General features: G+C 40.6%; 2 protein-coding genes across 7 annotated transcripts in view; both read right to left on the reverse strand.

Moving 5' to 3' along the window:
• The window catches only part of dnajc6 (DnaJ (Hsp40) homolog, subfamily C, member 6), a 30,074-nt gene extending 19,740 nt beyond the window's left edge, over positions 1 to 10,334 (reverse strand). For 2 of the 6 annotated variants that reach the window (XM_067512377.1, XM_067512375.1), the window contains exon 1: positions 6,066 to 6,539. In XM_067512377.1, coding sequence (XP_067368478.1) covers positions 6,066 to 6,258 — 193 coding nt within the window. In that variant the 5' untranslated portion in view covers positions 6,259 to 6,539. Of the gene's footprint in view, positions 1 to 5,865; positions 5,889 to 6,065; positions 6,540 to 9,764; positions 9,944 to 9,990 lie in introns of those variants that run through there. The other 4 variants (XM_067512380.1, XM_067512376.1, XM_067512379.1 and 1 more) reach the window with 4 other exon arrangements.
• Positions 10,335 to 11,314: 980 nt separating this feature from the next.
• On the reverse strand, positions 11,315 to 19,988 carry ak4 (adenylate kinase 4). Its single transcript, XM_067512383.1, has 5 exons — positions 19,533 to 19,988; positions 18,613 to 18,732; positions 15,747 to 15,919; positions 14,276 to 14,394; positions 11,315 to 13,365 (listed from the first exon to the last, which is right to left on the reverse strand). The coding sequence occupies exons 1-5, from the start codon at positions 19,672 to 19,674 to the stop codon at positions 13,239 to 13,241; spliced, it is 681 nt and encodes a 226-aa protein (XP_067368484.1). The 5' UTR covers positions 19,675 to 19,988; the 3' UTR covers positions 11,315 to 13,238.
• Positions 19,989 to 20,585: the final 597 nt, after the last annotated feature.

Raw genomic sequence — 20,585 nt, forward strand, 5'->3', positions numbered from 1 at the left:
AGTAACTGGGTTCAACCTCTTCCACTTATATTGAGCTATAGAGTGACAGGGCGAATGCCTTCCTTGTTTCATTACTGAATATGAATGTGGCCGCTGTATCTACTTCCTTACGTTAATTGCGAGAGCGGCAATCAGCATGAGCACGTTTCAAAAGGAAACGTCTTCCCTAGATGTCTGTTTCTAAAAAGGACAAGACAGATGTGTCTTTTATTTTTTCACCTACTTCCTGTTGTGTTCACGATTAAAGCTCTCCATTGATTTTAGAAACTTTTTGCAGAAATTATCAGGAGCCCGTGCTGATCTCTGTGGTGTTGCCTGTTGTTGCGTAACCAGTTTGACTACAAATGCAACTTACAAGAGCAGCCTTGTTAAAATAGGGCTTCTCAAATTGCATTATGGCTTAGTCTGATTTAGGAGTTAGTCTATATTTTATCAAGTGCAGGTAGTATGACCAGAAATGTCCCTGAAAGTGCTTAAAACATTATTCTGTTTCTGAAGAATGGCAAGACAACATCATCATCTCCTTGTGTGATTGTTGTGCTCAACAAACACAATGTAATTAGTTGTAGAAAACTGGAACTACTAATACCATCAATCTGCTCGGTATCACAAATCTCTGCCCCCAAAAGGAGAAAAAAACTCTCTGCATCAGCTGAGGGTTTTTTAGCCTTTTCATACATGCTTGGTTCCTCCTACTGAACCATACGAACACTTTTACACATTATTAGTTTGATAACAATGATGGTATTGCTAATACCTAAACATATTTAACACCATTATCAATACCATCAAATATGTTAAGGAAAAGTACAAATTATGCAAGAAACGAGTAAATTGCTCACGTATAAGAGCACAAGTCCGGCATATATATATATATAGACCCCTTTGCTGATGCTTGGGTCCTCTTTCCAAAACAGGAAGTGCTACAAGGTCAATTCCAGCCATAAAGCTCCAAAAAAGAAGAAGGTACAGTATAAATATGTCTACAAATTTAATATGCAATACCTTTTTTTTTATCTTTAATAAGACCAATGAGGGATAGAAGAAATTAATTGTTGTTAAAAGTTGAATATATAAAGCTTGCTAAAGCATGTTAATGCTAATACTAATACCGCGACAAAAAAAACTGCTACTTTTCCAGCTTCATTGGGCCAATCTTTGAAAAATGTAAAGCTGTATATGATGGCAAAGTGAGGTTTATTTTGATGAAATACTGGTGTCATTATCTGCTAGCTGGCTAATTAGTTTTTTGTTACTGCCACTAAAAGTTTAAGAGGATTAGCTAAGTGGCTGTTGCAGACCATTGCACTGTGACTTATTCTGTGTAAGCCCTATATAGTGTATATAACAGCCACTCTCAATTAGTTGCTATTCATGCGTTTAGAAAAATTAAAAAAGGCTTTCTGTGTGTCTAGTGTAGAACTGGTCTCTATCCTTTTTTAGAGTACATGCAATTAGACTGTGTCACACTTTCACCCTTGGCTTCACTTAGAGCTTAGTTGCTTTGCTTATAATAGTTCTATTTTTTTCTCGATTTATGGTTCAATGAAGAGATTTTAGACAGCAGACTTTTACACTTGGAAACACTGCAAAGTGTAAAAACACATTGTCAGAAGAAATATTTTGACAGAAAAATTCAGACTTTTGAGTTTCCAGTATATTTGGAGTAACTTCTTTCAGCACATCTTTGTGCTTCTCCGCTGACTCCATTAAAAACATTAGTCTATTTATGATCCCTGTACTCCTTTCTCCTGCTCTCTCCTCTCCTCTCTTGCCTGCCATCACTGTATGTGTTAAATGTGAGAAGATTCTTCACGAAGTTCCAAATTTGGTCATTTTATCTCACTGCATGAGACTCCAAAAGTTTGACAGGGATTTATTTCCCTACTGGAATAAAGCTCCTGCTTGCTGAGCTCATGTTGAGCCGCATATGATCCACAGAAGTGTTCAAAAGTCAAACGGCTCTTCATCTGTGACAGTCATGATTACCAGCAGAATTATTTTTATAATATTTTTTTTTTACTAGACAGACACTTTCACATAGTGACTAATGTACTGCTTTAAAAAAGTTTATTAGAGTGATTTAACAGAGTACCTCCAGACTAATATATCATCAGGTTTATCTTTGATTGGGATTGAGACTTTGATGTCTAACCAAAAGCTGACAGTATTAGATTTTAAACTTTAAGGGTATTGGTGTTTATTAGACACAAGATATGAGCATTTCTAATGGGTTTGAGGGCGGGGGGGAGGTTGATTGATCTGAACATGAGCTTCATTTCTGCAAGCATGAGCTAACTGCCAATTAGTTCAGCCTTGCATAAAGCCTGGATAAGAGGCTAGATGGTAGCAAAAAAGCAAAGGCAACAAGTGACACAGAATATGGATTGTTTAAAAACTCTTTGTGCTACGCTAACCAGCTTGGCCTATTTATTGTGCAAGCTCTCAATAAGAAAGGAAAGTGTAAATCCCCAAATGGAGAACTGTCCCTTTTATTAAAGTAGCCCTAGGGAGCAAGTCTGCATTGGATAGGTGAACTGAAATGCTTCCCTTGCCGTCGGACAACACTCTAAATATAACCTCCTTATTTGACATATTTTGCAGTGAGTGTGACAGGATCTATCAGGAAATCCTGGATCCTGTACCACCTTGAAATGAAGAGTTAAGTGAGCTCAGGCTGGATCTGTCAAAGATACCTGCACAGGTACAGAGGCAGCTGTGATCATGGAGGAACAAATGTGCTTCAAAGACGTCTCTCAACTGAGAGCTATTACCCGAAAACAGGGCAGAGACAATAGCTCAGCCCTCCTCCGTTCTCAGCTAGCTCCTATCACTTTCAGTGTGTTAACCAAAAGAGAAGTAAAAGGAAAAGACTGCTCTAGTTATGTCCAGAGGGATCAGTGGGTTGTCTGAATATGTCGGTCTCCTCCTACAGCCCAAACCTTTCTCACCCAGTACACAGACCGATGTGTGTGACACAGATGAACACATGCACTACAATGAGGCTTGTCAAGCAAAAACTGCCCTGCACTCTGCTCCTGCACGGTGCTGGGCCTCATGTCTTGGACCTGAATGAGTGCAGCATCACCCAAAACTCTAATCTACTTAATTATGGATGTTGATGAGACAATGAGCATACAGTATGATTATCTACTCAATGAATTATCTACTACAGCTTAACCAGATTGCACTGATCTTCAGAACTGATACAATATGCAGTATGAGATGTCTGAAACTTGTATTTATTTTTATGTTCAAAAGGTTTCATGTTGAGTTAAAAAAATATTTTCCTAGTTTCAAAATATAGAGCTATACGAAACCACATAACACATCCCTGATCCATCTTTCCTATTTGGATTACAGCATGCACAGTGGCAAAGCATAAGTGTTGTGATTTTTCTCAGAGATTATAAACTTAAAATAAGAGGACTTAACAATTCTGAACAATGCCAACCCCATCAATATACCAGCTCTCCTTCACATGCAGTAAATGCGGTCTTGAACCAGATAAGAGCATTGTGTTCATCAAATGTAACAGACCTGACAGGTCATGTCGTGGCCTCTATTGCATAATCAGTTTCCACAACAGACATCATGACTTGTCGGAAAAGCACAGGTAAATAACATTAGTGCTGGCTTGGTTCTTTTCAAGTGCTCCAGGAAGTCATCACAGTGTGACAGTTACCCAGCATGCACAATGGCAGGAGAATGATACTAAGGAAGCTAAATATAATCCTACCGTGATGAAATGTAGGCTTCATATGACATAATAAAATGCAGTCTGTAAAAAGGTCTGACCGTTTTTTGCCACATAGAAGATAGATACCTATTCAGGAAACCTGGATAAATGATGTAAATACACATTTTCAACATTGTTAACACATAATAACCGGCTCCACCAGTTAATGACACATCACAAGAAAATTACCAATTTTGCTAATGTGACTTTAGTGCAAAATACCAAGACAGTTTTATTACATAGCTGCAGCTTCTGTCAATGACTTTCAGGAGACTGATGCAGTGGTCGCCAACCCTGTTGGCCAATGACTTTTTAAATGAAGCAACGTCTGCTTGTTGCACTTCCCATGTTGACTCTGTCTATGAGTTATGAGCAGTTTAACCAAAGAGGGTTTTCTTTCCTTTAAATCTCTCCCATTGTTTTATTAGATTAACTGGCCGAAAGAAGCAAAACCTTCCAGCATTTGAAAGAACTAAAATGTTAGCAAAAACTGAGTAGCAGAACAGTATTTATTTTATTTTGTATCATTTTTCTTGACCCTCCATATTTATCTTACATCTATTCGGAGCTCAACAACCACCGCCACGTGTGGAAATACTGGTCTGGATAGAGTTAGACCTACGCTAACTGGAGACATAATATTAAAATATAAAAAAGTAGCTGATGGTTAAGTGACTAGTATTAGTCCATGTAAGTAAAACAAGATGGATTTCATTCCCATTGCCAAAGTGGTGGATTCACACATTCTGGAATATCTGGCTTCTGTTTGATCATCTCTTAACAGCGTAAAAGATGGATTCAGCTTTTTATGTATATTTTACTACCCATCTACTATGTCCATCTCATTTTGCCTGTGCTGTTTTCCATTCTGAGCATTATATAATGCATATGTGAATGAACTGTGCATTACCTTTGCTCCTCTTTTCTATTTTGCATCTGTGTCTGTGTGAATCAGCCTACATTCTTCCCTGTTGGTCTGTTAACCAGTCTGTGTGCCTCTGTGTCTGCAGCCAGATGGATGTGGGAGTCTGCAGGCTTGTTAGCCAGCTACAGTGACAAACCCTCGCTTATACAGACACCAGGGAGGAGTTTGATACGGACTCTATAAGGTAAGACGGCTGCTGAAAGCCCAGACACTCACAGACAGTAAGTGTGGGGCATTAAACATGCAGAGAGACTTGGACAGAAAGGTCAATGGTTAGTTTGAAGTTGTTGTCTTCCTTCTCGAGTGCCATCCCCTGCTCCTAAATATCTATGAATGGAACCAATAGATGCACACATGCATGCATCAAAAAGACAATGTGTAAGGCCTGCCAGACAGAAATCTGACACTGGGATCCCCACCCCAATCCCCTTCCCTCATTAAAGCTCCCACCCTCCTCATCCAGCTTCTTTTGTTTCAAATAAATGTTCACCCCTGGCTGACTCCACAGACCACTGCAGTAAGCTTCTTTAGCAGGGTAAACGTTTGGCTACTGGCATCTCTCTTTTGGCTGTTGTGCAGTGTGAAATTAATTTGGAAAATTAAATGCATACAAATGTTATTAAAATCTCTATAGATGTACTAAAAATGTACATATGCGCATGTTTGGATTTTTTTGGTTATGCATATGAGTCTCCAGGAGATGCATATTGTAATGCTACAATATGTAAAAGTTAATTAGTATTTGCAGTAATAGTAATTGTTTTGACTATCTTTGCAGTAGCAGTTGTCATAAAAATATATTTTATTTAACAGGCTATTTTAGAGGCTGCACTACTCTCAATGAAGTTAATCTGCCAAAACAAAGTAAGGTTGGTTGATTGAATTCATGACAAACAGATGGATTATAGCACGTGCCCTTTTCCTAAATAATCTGTCATACATGGCCTGTTGACTTCTAAACTGGAAGCACTTTTGTAAACCAAAGCAGGGTTTGCTGGGGATTTTCCCTGGTATTTAAAAACTAGGAGGCAGTAGATGAGTTTGTGCCTCTTTAAGCATGCACACATAATGAAACTAGTCTCAACCTGGTGTTTTCCTGTAAAAAGCGGACCGGTTAGTAGGTACCTCATGGAGGAAAACGGAATGACATTCAGACACTTATGCACACCACCAGTGGTGTGTGCAATCGCTCGCTGCTTACATTTAGGTGGGGTCTGGAGCCCGAAGTGGGAATCCAGGAGGTGTAGCACCATTGTGTAGCCTACTTTCAGCATTATGTCCCACTAAGACAGTTCCAGGCCGCGTTAATCCTGTGTAGTCATCACATCTTGCTTGAGTACCTGGTTTCCACGTCAGTTACAATCGCCATCCAAGTTACCGGAAGCTTTTCGTGACTCTTACCTGAGCTGTCCATGGTGCTGCAGTCCTCCTCTCTCAGCGGGCCTGCCTTCGGTCCAAGGGTACCCGCTATGGAGCCTCCGTCTGCGCCGCCCCCTCTGCCGATCCCGAAGCTGTCTCCGCGGCTATCGACCAACTGCAAAGATTCATAGCCATCGTAACTGGTCTTTTTCTTGTAGGCCCCCAGCAAGCTCATTACCGGAGGACACAAAAGAGGGATTAAAGACAAAATGAGCTCCAAAGACGTGGTAGGCTGCGCCTCGCCGCCGTCGCCGCCACCGCTGCTGCCGCCTGTCCTGCTGCTGCTGCTGCTGCTACTGCTGCTGCTGCGTGCACCACATGTCCGAGGAGAGGACGACCGGTCTCCTCTGTTTTCCGGGAGAAATTCTGTCTCTCTCTCTCCCTCCCTCTCTTTCTCTCTCTCTCTGCTTCTCTCTCTCAGCACTGCATTTTATTTTACCACTACGACGCTGCTGCTGCTGCTGTAGTCCCCGACTGAGTAAGGGAAGTCCACCCCCAGCAGACAGTCCCCTAATGTTACTGCTGCATCTGTTATTCACTTACTCTAATCTGTAGCCCCTTCGCAAAAACGAGGATGCCTATACTTGCATTATTCCTAAAGATTCGAATTTCATGTATATATCAGTAAATTAAAGTAATATTATAGTGACATCAGCACAATATGGCTGGATATTCTGCCTAGGGGTGTGCCACCATTTCACCTTTTTTTTAATATCTTAGAATAACAATAATCATCATCATCAGACAACTATTGTGTCATTTAATTGATTGGTCATTAAATGTACCTATTAATCATCCACAACACACAAAATATTTGGATATCAATCTTCTCTCAGTCAACTAATTAATGAATCAACACAATATTTCATTCACCAAAGTAAATGCTGCAATTTAATGCACCACAGAAGCATAATCGTGGTATAATGGATGGAACACCTGCAATGACAATGAGTGCACAAGGTCAAGAGGCACAGAATATTCCAGGATTCCCAGGGAGGGAAGTGTATCTAAATGCAGGGAGCTCTTGAGTCCATGTAAAAAGCTATGTCTTTCTTTCTATGGTATTAATTAAATAAGCAAGCAGCAAATGAGTCTGGGCCCATAATAGACAAATTTAGTCCTGCACTGAAAATGAATGAGGACCCCTGACCTTAGCATTTGTCAGAACGAAATAAAAGGGTTGTCGCTCTTAACATTGCAAGACAACAGCCCCATGCTTTGTCAGAAAAGGGAAGCTCACTCTGCATCATGGAGCAAGTTCTCAGTCCCTGTAACTATGCGTGTTAATAGGTTCTTTGTAATTTAAAATACAACAGAATTGTGGTTTTTAGCTCCAAATTTGTAAATTTCAGAATCCGTTCCCCTGTTATGACCCAGGGTCCGAGCAGGACAAAACACTGACCACTGATGGCATGCTTCCTTCCTTGGCCTTGTCCCCTGGCAACAGAAACCCTGCATGGTTCTGAAAAGAGGACATGAGCCTGGGAAACTCTTTTGAGGAGAGCAGACGCGAGCTCAAAGCACAGCGGGAACGGAATGTCCAAAAGGGTGGAACGGTGCCCCCACATAACCGGATGCAACACGCTGCCACTGCAGTGTTTTGATGGAGCTTCCTGTCTGGTTTCTAGCTGTGCCTACCAATATTTGCCCTTTGATGCCCTCATGGGCATATTTAGGTTACAGCCGCACAAGTATGGCAACCTCTGCCATGTCAATAAAAGGTCAAAGAATTGCACGTAAAGACATGAGAAGCCCAAACATAATTAAGAAAAGCACAGAGATGATTATTGGTGCATAAATTGTACAGTTCATCTGCAGAAACTACGTATCCACCATCATGTTAAGCATTGAATCTCTTCACTACTTAGTCACTAGTTCCATCTTCTCAAATGTGAGATGTGGCTGCTTTTCTTTGGCATATATAATATCAAGTTAATTATCTTTGGGTTTCGGGCTGTTAACTAAAACAATCCATCTAGATGTGTCGTCTTGGGCTCTTAGAAATTACAATGACGCCTTCCACCGTTGAGGAAAAACTGTTCATTAATTGAGAAAATATATACTGGATTAATGTACATTGGAAACCATTGTCTGTTGCAGGCTGAAATGCAGATATTGGAAAGCATTTTTCTAATTTGAAGATATTTTGTCTTAATTGGTGTTTTAAAGGATAACTCGTCCTTTTCTAAATTCACAATCCCCATTCAGATGGTAAGACAAATATTAAATCTTCATGTCTGAATACTCACCAGCCTGCAGTCTGATTAGTTTATTCATCTCTGCCTCCCCGTTTTTTTGTTCACACCTCCCCACTGGAATATAATTTCTTTTATTGCAAAATATGTGACGCACATATTTTCAGTGTTGTCCCACATGCTCTGAATCAGCATTTCATGTACTTTGGCCATGTGTGAAATCTCCGGTGGACTTATGGAGATTCGCATTGGTTTGTATAATTTTTATGTGGACCGCATATTTTGTAATGAGGAAATATATCATCCAGTGGATTAGTGTTTCTAGTTTTATTGTCTTTGGACTTAACCGTTGCAAAATATCATATGCAGCCAGGGATTAAATATGAAACACTGCCCCCAAACATGAATCCCCATAATAGAGTGCAGCACTTTCCCTTAGGGACTCGTAATGATATGAGTGAGGATTTTGGTCTTTTGCGTTACACTGGAAGATACTGATTAATGCACAGCTCTGCTCCATTTTAACAGTTATATGACACTTCTGTAATGGTACGCTAACTACTGTATGGGCTCTTATCTTAAAAGAAGCCTTTTCACTAGTTTCATCGGTTTTACCATCACCATCAAGGATAGCTTGAGGATTAATGATTATCCCCATAATGGTTAAGGAGAGTCCAGGAATCTGCTGGATCGGCAAAATCGAGACTGGGACCTTAGATCGTGTAACTGAAGGATTCGTGTTGTTCCTCCAACAGGCCCTTCCATTGGCCACAGTGCACCTGCTCCTCCCGCCGCACTACGAGGATACAATCTGTACCTTTAACCGTGAGGTAATGTGCATCAATCTGAGTGGGTGGTTGCTTTGAAGGTACTAAACCCTCATCCGTGGAACAGAATACACACATTTTATTCTGAAGCACAATGTGACTCAGTGGCTGCTGATCTGAGCGTGAAACTGCGCCAAGCTGTCTTGAGCTGATCACGTGACGTGTGTGACGTGGCGTTGCGCTATTGGACAACACAGGAGCCGTCCTCACAGCACAGAGCCAGACCTGAATGGTTAAGATGGTGATTCTCGCAATATTGATGATGAGGACAAAATAAACCTCACATTTAAATATACTATGATTACTGATGGTAGATGATTCGTTTGCTTTCAATGCGTTAAAACCTAAATCAGACGGATTTCTGGGGAGTGCCTTACGTCTTTAAAGGTGTCCCGAAATGCCGTTACCGAAATCATCAGCTGACCGAAAATCCATCTGTAATCTAAGTGACAACCGTCCCCGTTATTTATCATTGGGATAAAACAAGAATAGCAGCGATTGTCATGCAGCAATAAACAGACGTGTCATGTAGGCGATCATGTGTTAAAATAATAATAATTATTATTATTACTAGAAACTGGACACGCCTGATAAAAATAACCCAAATGATGTCATCCATCATGTTTACAGTAATCTGTGGACAAACACAGTATTTCCACCTGTAAGGATGTTTGTTGATGATCTCTGTCCATCTTGTGGAGGTCCACTGTGGAGAGGAAGTGGTCAGGGTTTCCACAGCAGCCTCATATTATGTAACATCCACACACAGATAACCGAATGATGCTCTCCTCTTCTCAGCCTGGCTTTATACACAAGACACTAGAAAACCTGTCCCATGAATCGCATCAAATGAGCATAAACAGTAAGTCCTGCAGGCGACTTTACCTTTCTGTGCGCGTTCTACCATTCTCCCGGGAGCGCCGTCTTGTGCCGCGGTAGAGATGCGCTTTGAAATCCGGCTCCGCTCACAGACGCGGACCTTTGATTTGTCATTCGCTGCCAGTCAAAGGTCAAAGCGGTAAACGTCCCGTGAGACAAACGGTGCTGAAAGAATTCCCCAGGCGTCCCCAGTTAACCTGTCAGGAAATTTACAGGGCCAGCTGCAGCTGATGGCACGATCATATAATCACATTTTGGCACATAGGAAACAAACAGGGTCCCGCGATGGCGATGGGTAGATCTGTAGAAGGTGTGGATGAGCGTGAGCCACGCACAAGCGGCTAGTGTGGATGTTCATGGCTCTGTGGAGCCGAAACTGCGCCGCTCAGCGCATCTGAGCTGTCAGTGAGGTTGATCCACCATCGGAAATCCTGCACTTCATAATGTAGAGTTCTCATATAGTACATGTCTTTATTTACAAAAGAGCACTGCAGTAACTGAAAGACATGGAGTATCCCAACAATACAAATACTATTATGGAGATTTAAACCGAGCATTAAGTCATTTTTAGGTCACACAATGGCTCAGTACCGATTGCCTACAGTAGAGGTCTCCATAAGAACAAGGATTTCAACAAATCTTGAGACACAACTGCAATTGCGCTATATTTTAGCTTTTGTGCATCTAAATCTGCATCGTGGCACAAAGAAGCTCATCGCCGCGCTGCACCTCTTGGCAAAGGTAAACACATCTGATCCCACTAATCCATGAGAATCGAGTAGGACTTCCACGCAAGCTCTAAAGCACATGGGGTTTATTTACAGGACTCAGAGGATTAAACGAGAAAGGAGGAGGTACTGTATAGCCCACAGGTAGTACGTACGTGCGTGCGTGCGTGCATGCATGCATGCCAGAGCGAGTACTACTGTAGTTTTTATATTCAGTGCAAGTTTGCACACCCCTCCGGCTGCTTCCTGTTTTTCTCAAATCATGTGAAAGCTGTAGGATCAGAGAAGGGAGGAGCGCAGATTTAAAAAAAAATAGTTTAATATTTCCAGGAGAAAGAAAGACGAGCACGTCGTGACTTTCAGTTACAGTGAATATGCAGAGTTTTATGTTGTGGCTTTAGATGGTTACACCCTCATCCTTAGAGCATGCCGGGAATGAAAATGATATGTTCAAGGCATCTATTGTAACACCCAACATCATAAAACTAGTGTGGTAAAGTCACACAAAAGAACCTGATCATAGGACACAGTTAATTAACAAAACAGGTGTACACATGTGCAGTAAGGTGTACTACGATACTGCAACAACCGATCGCACAGAGTGATGAGAAAATAAGTTTATTGTTCTTGAAATGTAACATCAGCACTCTATAAAAATAGGAAAGGAAAGGAAAACAAATGCACTGTGGTGTTACACAACAGCAGTAAAGGGGTGTGGTCATGTACAACTCAACACATCCAAACAACACACAACGAGCATCACAACACCCCAACTGTAAACTGACCGCACTCCAGATGCTTTAAACCTCCATACTCGGCAATATAAATGATCATCTACTGTATGCACTTTATGCTTTTGTTGCTGAAGGCACTGTGAAAAGCTGCTGAGATGTAGCAAGAGTGTTTGTCTGTGGTCCTTCTATTCAAAACTATCTTGAAGGGCTGAAAGTACAATCTCTACAACACACACCCAACATACTCCCACAAATCCCAATAAACTTTCAAAAATAAAAGAATGTTGTAGCGTCATTTGTACTCTTTAAAATGAATTAAGGTGCAGCAGGAACAGCTCACTGCACAACAATTATTGGCTGGACTTTATTGCACATGTTCGTCATTATTGTGCTTGACTTATTGTACTGTTAAAAGCAAACTCACACCACTGTGCTACATATTAAGCCTTGAGCAATCGCCTAAAAACAAAAAACCCACTAACAACAAAAAACAGTTTTGCACGTTGTTCTTGATGCAAAAAGGCTTCAGTGTGAAACAGTCTAAAAGATAAAACCTTTGACCTTGGCTCATTATTGTGACTAAAGTTACAATCCAACAAAATTTTGACAAAAGTTGAACAAAGTTAGCGCAGGCATTACTCCAAGGGTGGGTGATTCCAGGTCCCCAGGGCCCTGCTGGTTTTCCAACTATCCCTGGCCTGTCCACTGCTGACTACCTGGATCAGGTGTTTCGGTCAATCAGAAGCTGATTGAGGCAATCAGGAGCTGGTAGGGAACGGGCACTTGGGAAACAAGCCGGACAGGGACTGGAAAGTTGCCGCCCTGCATTACATTATAACAACATCATGACTTTTTGAAGCTTAAAACCTTATCGCAACCCTAAAGGTATGTAACAATATTTACAATGTATTTATTTATACAGTTTACAATCCCAGCACCAGCCCAAGGTTGACTGTATGCAACCCTGCAGCCTTCCAGCACAACAGCAGAAAAATAGCACTTCGTGTATATACTGTAGAGTGCAGTGCTCACGTAACTGATGTATACAATCTAGAAACACCGAGCTGACAAAGCCAAAGAGTTAGCAACTGGTTAAGCATCATTTACAGCATATTACACAGGTCACAAGCTTGCACTGGTTAGCCATTTATGATAAAAATTAAACCTAAAGAACATCTGTCAAAGACTGACTTAGGTTTTAAATGCAACACAATGCAGTTAATCAAATTATTGTGTTGTGCACACTCTACTCATAACCACAGTGAAGAGTAACTTATGTTGACTTTCCCTCTAAGATTATATAGAGGTAACCGCATATTGTTTATTGCTTCATAATAAAACTATAATTTGATGTGGAAATAATCAAATTTTTATAGATAATTATGTATGTTTCCTATTATTCCCATTAATAATGTTGTATATTTCTAACAATAATACTTTTTGCGCTACATTTTTCTCCAAACAAGCTATGATGCATATTTAGTGTGAAAAGATAAAACAATAAAAGTTAAATTTTTTTGGTTGGAAATTATACTTTACTATGATCATAAATTCAGCTGAATCTACAGTATAAAGCTTGTGCTGTGTTTGCTTACAGTTGTGCATTTGAAAAAAAAAAACAACAACTAGTGACTGACTCGAAAACATGTTACACACTACAGATCCGATCAGTTTCCTGGTCCATTAATAAGGAAGCTGAAAGCTGACACCGTGGCCAGCTTGGAGAAACATCATCCCACTTCCTCAGGAAGCCTCTCGATGTTTTCCTGTGGTCTTTTCTTTCACAGTAGTGTCAGGGTGTCTGACTTTGGCGGGCATCTAATGGCTGTGTGTGCATCTTGGTGCTGAGGAGAGAGTTGATATAAGGCCAAATCCGGTCTGTCTCTGTACCAGAGAATGAGTGCAGGATTCCCTGTGACCTACGTGAAGAAACAGAAGGACAATTAAGATGAAAATCTCGTTGCACTGTAATTACAGTTTGTACAGTCTCTTCATTTTAAAACCGATTCAGCATTGCACCCATGAACATTTTTGGACTTAATCAAATTGACTCAGCAGAACTGGAGATATTGTCTTATTGCACACGTTCCTGGTTGCAGGTTTATGCTGAGGGTCTGGTCATAGATACAGGTGTGTCATGGCCCTTTGGTTTTGTTTGACAACATCGTACATGAATGAACTGCAGACAAATTTCATTTTACCAAAACTGTAAAACAGACAAATTACTCTGATTATCTTTGTGGCAATTTTATTTAACACCAGTTCATTTAGTATTATTTACCATATGAGCAAATCTACAAGACAAGGCCATAGCACAGATAATACTACAGCCTTAGTTGATATTGTATCCTAAAGGATCAGAATCCAAAATTAATCTGCAATCATTCGCTAACCACATAATAACGTTTTGTATGTTGTGTGGTCCTTGTTGAGTTGCATACTTATGTACATTCATCATTTCCTGTCTAAGTGAAGTTGATTTGATTTTCCAACCCTTTGAAAAATGAATTTCCCAAATCAAGTCACAAGGAGGTGGTTGGGGTGGATGGCATGCGTACAAAGTGCATCTGAGTTCAACCCCCGAGTCCCGTGTGTAGTTACATTTAAACGAGAAAAGCCCTTTGGTTAAACTTGGAAAAAGTGGTTTTGTTTAAAGGTTAACAATGTTAACAGTGGGTAGGGGGACTGTCCATTTTTCTACTACACCTCTTTTATTGGTCACTGTTTTTGCCAGTGGCCATTTACATTAAATAGCATCATGTTCTCATTTGGGGCTTAGCTGTATTCAAAATTCACAGTTAGGAGACTCAGCTTGAAATATTTACTGACTTGTATAAGTCTATGACAGGCTTGGCCACATCCTTGTAGTGTCTAAGTCTGGCCATCAGGGCTTCTGGCTTGTCGTCATCGTGCTGAATCAGAGACTCCCCAGTAATGTCATCCTTACCCTGAGCACAAGGTCACGTGTTAAAAAATGCAACGAAGCTGCTGTAACAAAGATAATACATTAATATCTCATAACAATTAGATCACAAAACAGTAAAATAAGATTGGGAAACATGCACTAACTATGGCCCATGTCCTTTTCAGGATCTTTAAGAATTATATAAAGATGTAAGGGGCTTTACAGCTTTCTATCTGACATGTCACTCCTTTATCCCAAGCTCACAAATTGCTTTGTACAAGAATACCTGACCTAAAAACATCATCGTGATACAATATTTTACTGCCTATAATAATTAATAAAATAAAATGCTGCAAAACAATTAGGAGAATTAGGAGACTAATTTCCTATAGTGAGGTCATGTAAACCATGTTCCAATACAAACAATATGTGGCCTCACAGCCAAGATGCAAACATGTGATACTGCTCACAGAGGGCATTTGTTGTCAGGGAACCAAAAGCTGTGGTAAAACATTGTTGTACAGGTTATGTAATAATTTCTTGCAATTATTCAGGAAACAATTACATCGTTTGGTGTCAGTAACAGGAAGTTCTGAGGCATTTTTTTAGTTAATTGTTTTGAGCCCCAATTGAATATTTATCGTTCCTTTTTCATTAATGAGAATAGTTAAAGTGAAATTGTTAATTCCGGGAAACTTCATAGGAAACTGTTTGTAAATAAATAGGACTTTGAATTTATCTGCAATATAATGTTTAATCAGACTAATTATTCCCTATCGTGTATTTAGTTGAATATTGTTGTTTTTCCTCTGTCCTTTTGGCTCAGCCTGTGAGTTCAGGGTCGCCACAGCGGATCATTGTCCGCTCGTTGATTTGGCACAGTTTTTATGCCGGATTCCCTTCCTGACGCAACCCTCCCCAATTTCTACCGGGCTTGTACTGGCATCGCACATCTGAAGGGGGAAGGGGCTGTTAGGGGTTCAGAGAAACGCTGACATATACACGGGACTGGGAATCCAACCACTGACCCATCAGTCCTTGAACGACTACCCTACCAACTGAGCTACAGCCGCTATTCGAATATTGGAAACAATATAAATATAAAGAAAGATAACAACATAAACAAGTTAATTAAAATGTAAAAACAAAGACATTGGAATATGAAATAACAAGCAGCAGGACTCCAACCTCTCATTTTGACAAGTTTCTATCCTGCTGAATCAAGGCCTTAAATCCCTACCAACTTCAACACACACTGACTAATCCTGTGGGGAAAAAAAAACCAAAAGGCCAAAATTCCCCTCAAGAAAATCAATAAGGCACCAGAAAACTGTAAATGCCAAGCAGAATGATTGAAGCACTGTAACTATAACATTGCCTCTAGACTTTTGAGACCTGCACTCGTGGTGGGTTGAAGCCCATGTTGTAGACTCTACCGCTGGCTGGGTGGATCCAGCGGTTACTCAGCCGCTCCCTCAGAGTCTCGTAGGGAATGTTGAGACTGATGACCAAGTCGAGCTGATACAAATTGTTCAGGGCCAGAGCCTGTGCCAGTGTCCGCGGAAAACCTAGCAGAGACAGCATGTTAGACATCGTCAGTGAGGACAAGACGGTAGCTTATACACTGACATATGACCTATATATTTCTATCTGCCACATTAAAGGCTGCAATGTAGGTGTGTGTGCGTGTGTTTGTTTGTAGATCAGTTTAACAGCTTTGTGCATACAATTGTTTGGTAAGTAGATGTAATATAACAAGAATATGTGAATGAGCTTACTGCAAAACAATGCTCTGAGTTCTGTGTCCTGGATAAACCACAAGAACTAAGAACAAGACAATCATCTGCAAGTCATCTGCAGCAGCTCGGCCAGGGTTCACTTAAGATACAGTGGTGCTTTTAGTGAAATGCTAATATCAGCATGCTAAAAGGGTCACAATGACTTCTTTCTGCACATTTACGTGTTTAGCAGGTATGGTCACCAACTAAAGTTTAGCTTGTTCTGTTTAGGATGTTGAAGAAAATTACAATTTGAGTTAATGGTTGTTTAGGTTAGAGTTCAGGCAGATGGGAAAGTGAATATCTCTGTTTTATGGTAAAACATCCAATAGTTGAGATATTTAACTCCAAACCACAAAAAGTAGACATCATCTGGAAAACATGAATCTAAGTAACATTAGTCTCAATATTACTGCATAGGTTAAAACTTGGGACTTGCTGATTGCACTGGATTTAATGTCAACAGATCATCTCAGATCATCTCCTCTGGAGAGCATTCAAATCTGCCCCAAATTTTAGAGCGATGTGTGTGCAATATGTCACTGTATTGTAGTCTTTGATTCCAGTTTTGCTATAAGAGCCATTATATCAGTGACTGGATTATCGTGGGTTTACTTTACCACAATATCTACAGGAAAACGCTCCTCCTCTGAACCTACTCCACTGAGAGATCAAGGTGACCTCCAGGGCACCACTGTTACCATTGAAGAATGATCTGCACCTTGCTTAAAGACGCATCAGCACGGTGAGTCTTTGCTCAAATGGTAAATATGTATCCTTCAGCTGAAGCTATTGTCTCTCTAAAACCACAAAACCCTGGTGTAGTGTACGTCACATGCATTGGACTAGTTTTCAGTGTGTCATCTCCTCTTCTATCAGATAAAACGACAAACTGAGATAAATGCAGCAGCGCGTGTGTCTCTTGCTAAATTATTTGTTTACTGATCATGTTTCAAGGTTTAAACCAGATTATCACCGACAAGTTTGCTTCATCAATGTTTGGCATCTCGCTTAGAGATAGCGGATAATGTTTAACCATGAAAAAAAGCCAATGATCTCCTGTTATTTTTGTCATCTAAGGACATCTCCCATGTTACAAAATGGTTAAACTACATAACTTGATTTAAAAATACAGGTCCCGCTTTAGGCCTTTCCCATCGGGACCTGTATTTTTGCATATGCGTGGTGAAAATGCAGCATTGTGTATCACACAAACATTTACCTTTTCTGGCGTGTAACAGATATAAACCTGTTTTGCCACTAACTTACTAATGTTGTGACAAAAGTCAATTATAATCTTGGCACTGAATGCGAATAAATTATAACTTTGAAAGATCAAACAAGCTGAGGGAACTCGTTGACTGCTAACATCATCCGTAAATAGAATTTTTAACCGACACCTTGGCTTTTTGGTTTGAACTTTGCTTTGGATTTAGATCTTCTAAGAATTGTGCTGAGTAGCAGCTGAGAAGTGTATTGTCAAGTTTTCTGGACTCTCTGCTTCAACAACCGCCCAAACTTGAAAAAGGCATAAGCCAACCACAGGAGATGCAGGAATAACTTTCTTTCTTTAGCTTTTTGCCTTGTTTATTGAAGCTTTCTTCAGTAACAAAATACAACAACAGAGAGTCTTTAACACTTGCGACTATGGCGCAGGAAGGTAGAGCGGTTGTCCACCAATCTCACAGTTGTTGCTCCAATGCCCGAGCAAGACACTGAACCCCAGCTTAGTTGCTCCCGGTGAGCGTTGGCCAGCTGCATAGCAGCTCCCCCATCGGTGTGTGAGTGCGAATGGGGGAATGAGAAGCAGTGTAAAGCGCTTTGAGTGCCAGTAGGTAGAAAAGCACCATATAAGTGCAGACCATTTACCATTTACCATTACTTTTAGATTAAATTCAACTTACAACTCTGCATCTGCACTCTGGTGCAGCCGGATCACCTATACTGCCCATAGGTTTGTTTTCCGTCTCCCCGGAAACCATGCTTAGGTAGTCTCCTCACCTTCCCATTCACCTTCCTATCTCCTCTTCTTCTCAATTATTATTATTAATATGTTTCCCCCTTTTCCTTGTGACTTTCTATTTTATTTGTAAGTTCCACCTCACACATACAGAGCTTTATCTGTTAGTTGACATTAATTTCCATACAAAGGATGATGTACAACATAGTTTTCACTTAGGTATTTCTCGGATTCAAGTAAAAGAGGCACTGTTTATGGCACTTTAGTGTAGTGTATAAAAATCCTCAGCTTCTGGTTCTGATTCTAACATGCCTCTGGGGGATTTGGGGGGTAGAGGGGTGGCATCTAGGGTGACCAATCAGATTTAAGGGGTGGCTGGGAGATCTCACTACTCATTTTGTTCAAGGCAAATCTGATTTATTTCCAGTGAAGAGATAAAAAATATATATATATATAAATACAAAGCATGCACACTGATTGTAACAAAACAATAAAAAATAAAAGAAAGCACTATTTTCCTTACCATCGAGGAGCCAGCTGTGGCTACTTAGCTGCTCCAGTTTGGGCAGCATCAGTCTGGTCATCACATGGTCAGGCACCAGCATGCCTTTTTCTACATAGGTCTTCACCAGCACACCTGCCTCTGATACACAAAACAGGTTAGCAACTCAAGTTCGTTGCCCAAGCTGCTAGAATAAGGTTAATAATATTAATAACGATGATGATAACTATAATAATAATGTGGGTCCCATTTATACTTGCTCAAAACAGTGAAAAGCTTTAAAATGCCACTGCAAACTTATCTTAGCTGCCTAATTGTGAACTGGAAACTCTCGGGTCAATGTCAAAGCCCCATGCACCTATAGAGTTTGCTGGTTTAAACAACTTATCTAGCCAATCAAAACCTAACTGACCCCTGTGTGTGTGCCAACCACACATGCTTCCACTTTGGCACACAGGTCCATCGGGATACACGAGCTTGGCACATGATGGGAATAGAATTAAGTCCAGTTGGAGAGTAAGGTGAGCAACACGAGGTGTTTGTTTGGGGTAAATAGTGGCATAAAAAGGGCTTAAACATTGTGACCCTGCACGTTTCCACTTGATTTAAATTGCATTAAAGCAAATTGGTTTTGCTGTCATCCAAATGCCTCGTGTTCTGGTGTTTGTGCTGTAGGATTGAAATGAACTGTCAAGTGAGCGTCTGGGAATCAAAAAAGGTCCAGATGCTTCACACTCTGCAAACTTCCCATCTATCCCCATCTTTTAATTACACATTAGTGACAGTTACAATGACATCAAGACGAAAATCGAAATGTCACACTAGCAGCACAAACAATGACGCGTTTGTCTGGGCAACTTTTTTTTTCTGCAGCCTGGTTCTTCCTGTCGACACCCCAGCTTTGCCGTTTGAGCCACTTTACACGGGCAGATTTCTCCTACCTGTATTTGCCGCTATGCTCTCTCGCAGATAGTGGCCACTGGATAAATATTGCAGGCCAAAGCTTTGCGCAATCCTCTTGGATATCGTTCCTTTCCCTGATCCTGGTGGACCCATGATAGCAGCTCGGAATAACTTGGCCATGTCTTCCTCACAAACTGCTTCTTTGAAGCCTCGGGGATGGACAAACGCTAGTTTTTGTTCCTGATTGTGCAAGAGACGCCGAAGTAAAGTACCTCCTAATTAAACTCCCAACCAACCCGTACGAGCGATCAAACAGGTTCAAAGCTTGGGTGGCTTATAAACTAGTCTTGCCAATGTCAATTTCAGCTTATCTCTGGAGTCTGTTGTTCTTTGCGCAGTGACCACTCTGCATACATTGGGGCTATCCTGCTCTTTGACTCGGATCAAGTTAAAAACGCCTTCCCCCCCCCTTTTTTTTTTCTTTTAGCTCCGTTATAGATACAATACGCTCGTCTACGTCTTTAAGAACAGAGACTTTTCTCTGCGAATGAATGAGGGAGTCTCCACAACGCCCTATTTTTCTGCGCACATCATCCAGAAAAAATGCGGACGACTGATTTGCACGAACTCCGCGGGGTAAACTGGTTACTGTAGTTTTTAAAGTGATGTACAACGTGTGCAGTTTTTGATTCTAGTGATCCATCTATCTTTCTATCTATCTAATAAAAAAAACAGCATTAGTAGAAGAAGCAGAAGAAAAATAATTAGTCATCATGACTCATTATTGGGAAAACCCGGCAGAAGTAAGCAGGTTCTATATTTTCAAATAAAATAAAAGAATTCACTGTAATATGGATCTGTCTGAAGAAGATGCATTTATGTGCTGCGGATTTAGACAATATTTGTCATGTTCTAAAGTTTAATTCATTTCTAAGGACTGATCCTCCGTAATGTTGAGGCTATGCCACTAAGTTATAAAAAAAAAGACTTAAAGCTGGAGCAGTTAATAATTAATGTCACTCAGACTCCCAAAAATATGAATGTTTGGTTTGCAGCGGGATTAGGCGCCACTGTGCTACGCCAGTGAGCAA

Source organism: Channa argus, chromosome 8 (assembly GCF_033026475.1).
Source record: "Channa argus isolate prfri chromosome 8, Channa argus male v1.0, whole genome shotgun sequence".
NCBI classification, from domain to species: Eukaryota; Metazoa; Chordata; class Actinopteri; order Anabantiformes; family Channidae; genus Channa; species Channa argus.

Excerpts from the sequence above, each read along its gene's own strand:
- ak4 (XM_067512383.1), bottom strand. The coding sequence starts at position 19,674 with ATGGCCAAGTTATTCCGAGCTGCTATCATGGGTCCACCAGGATCAGGG. Across the intron at positions 18,733-19,532 it reads GAGCATAGCGGCAAATACAG|AGGCAGGTGTGCTGGTGAAG; the intron begins GTAGGAGAAATC and ends TTTGTGTATCAG. Across the intron at positions 13,366-14,275 it reads CCTGTCATAGACTTATACAA|GTCACAGGGAATCCTGCACT; the intron begins GTCAGTAAATAT and ends TTCTTCACGTAG.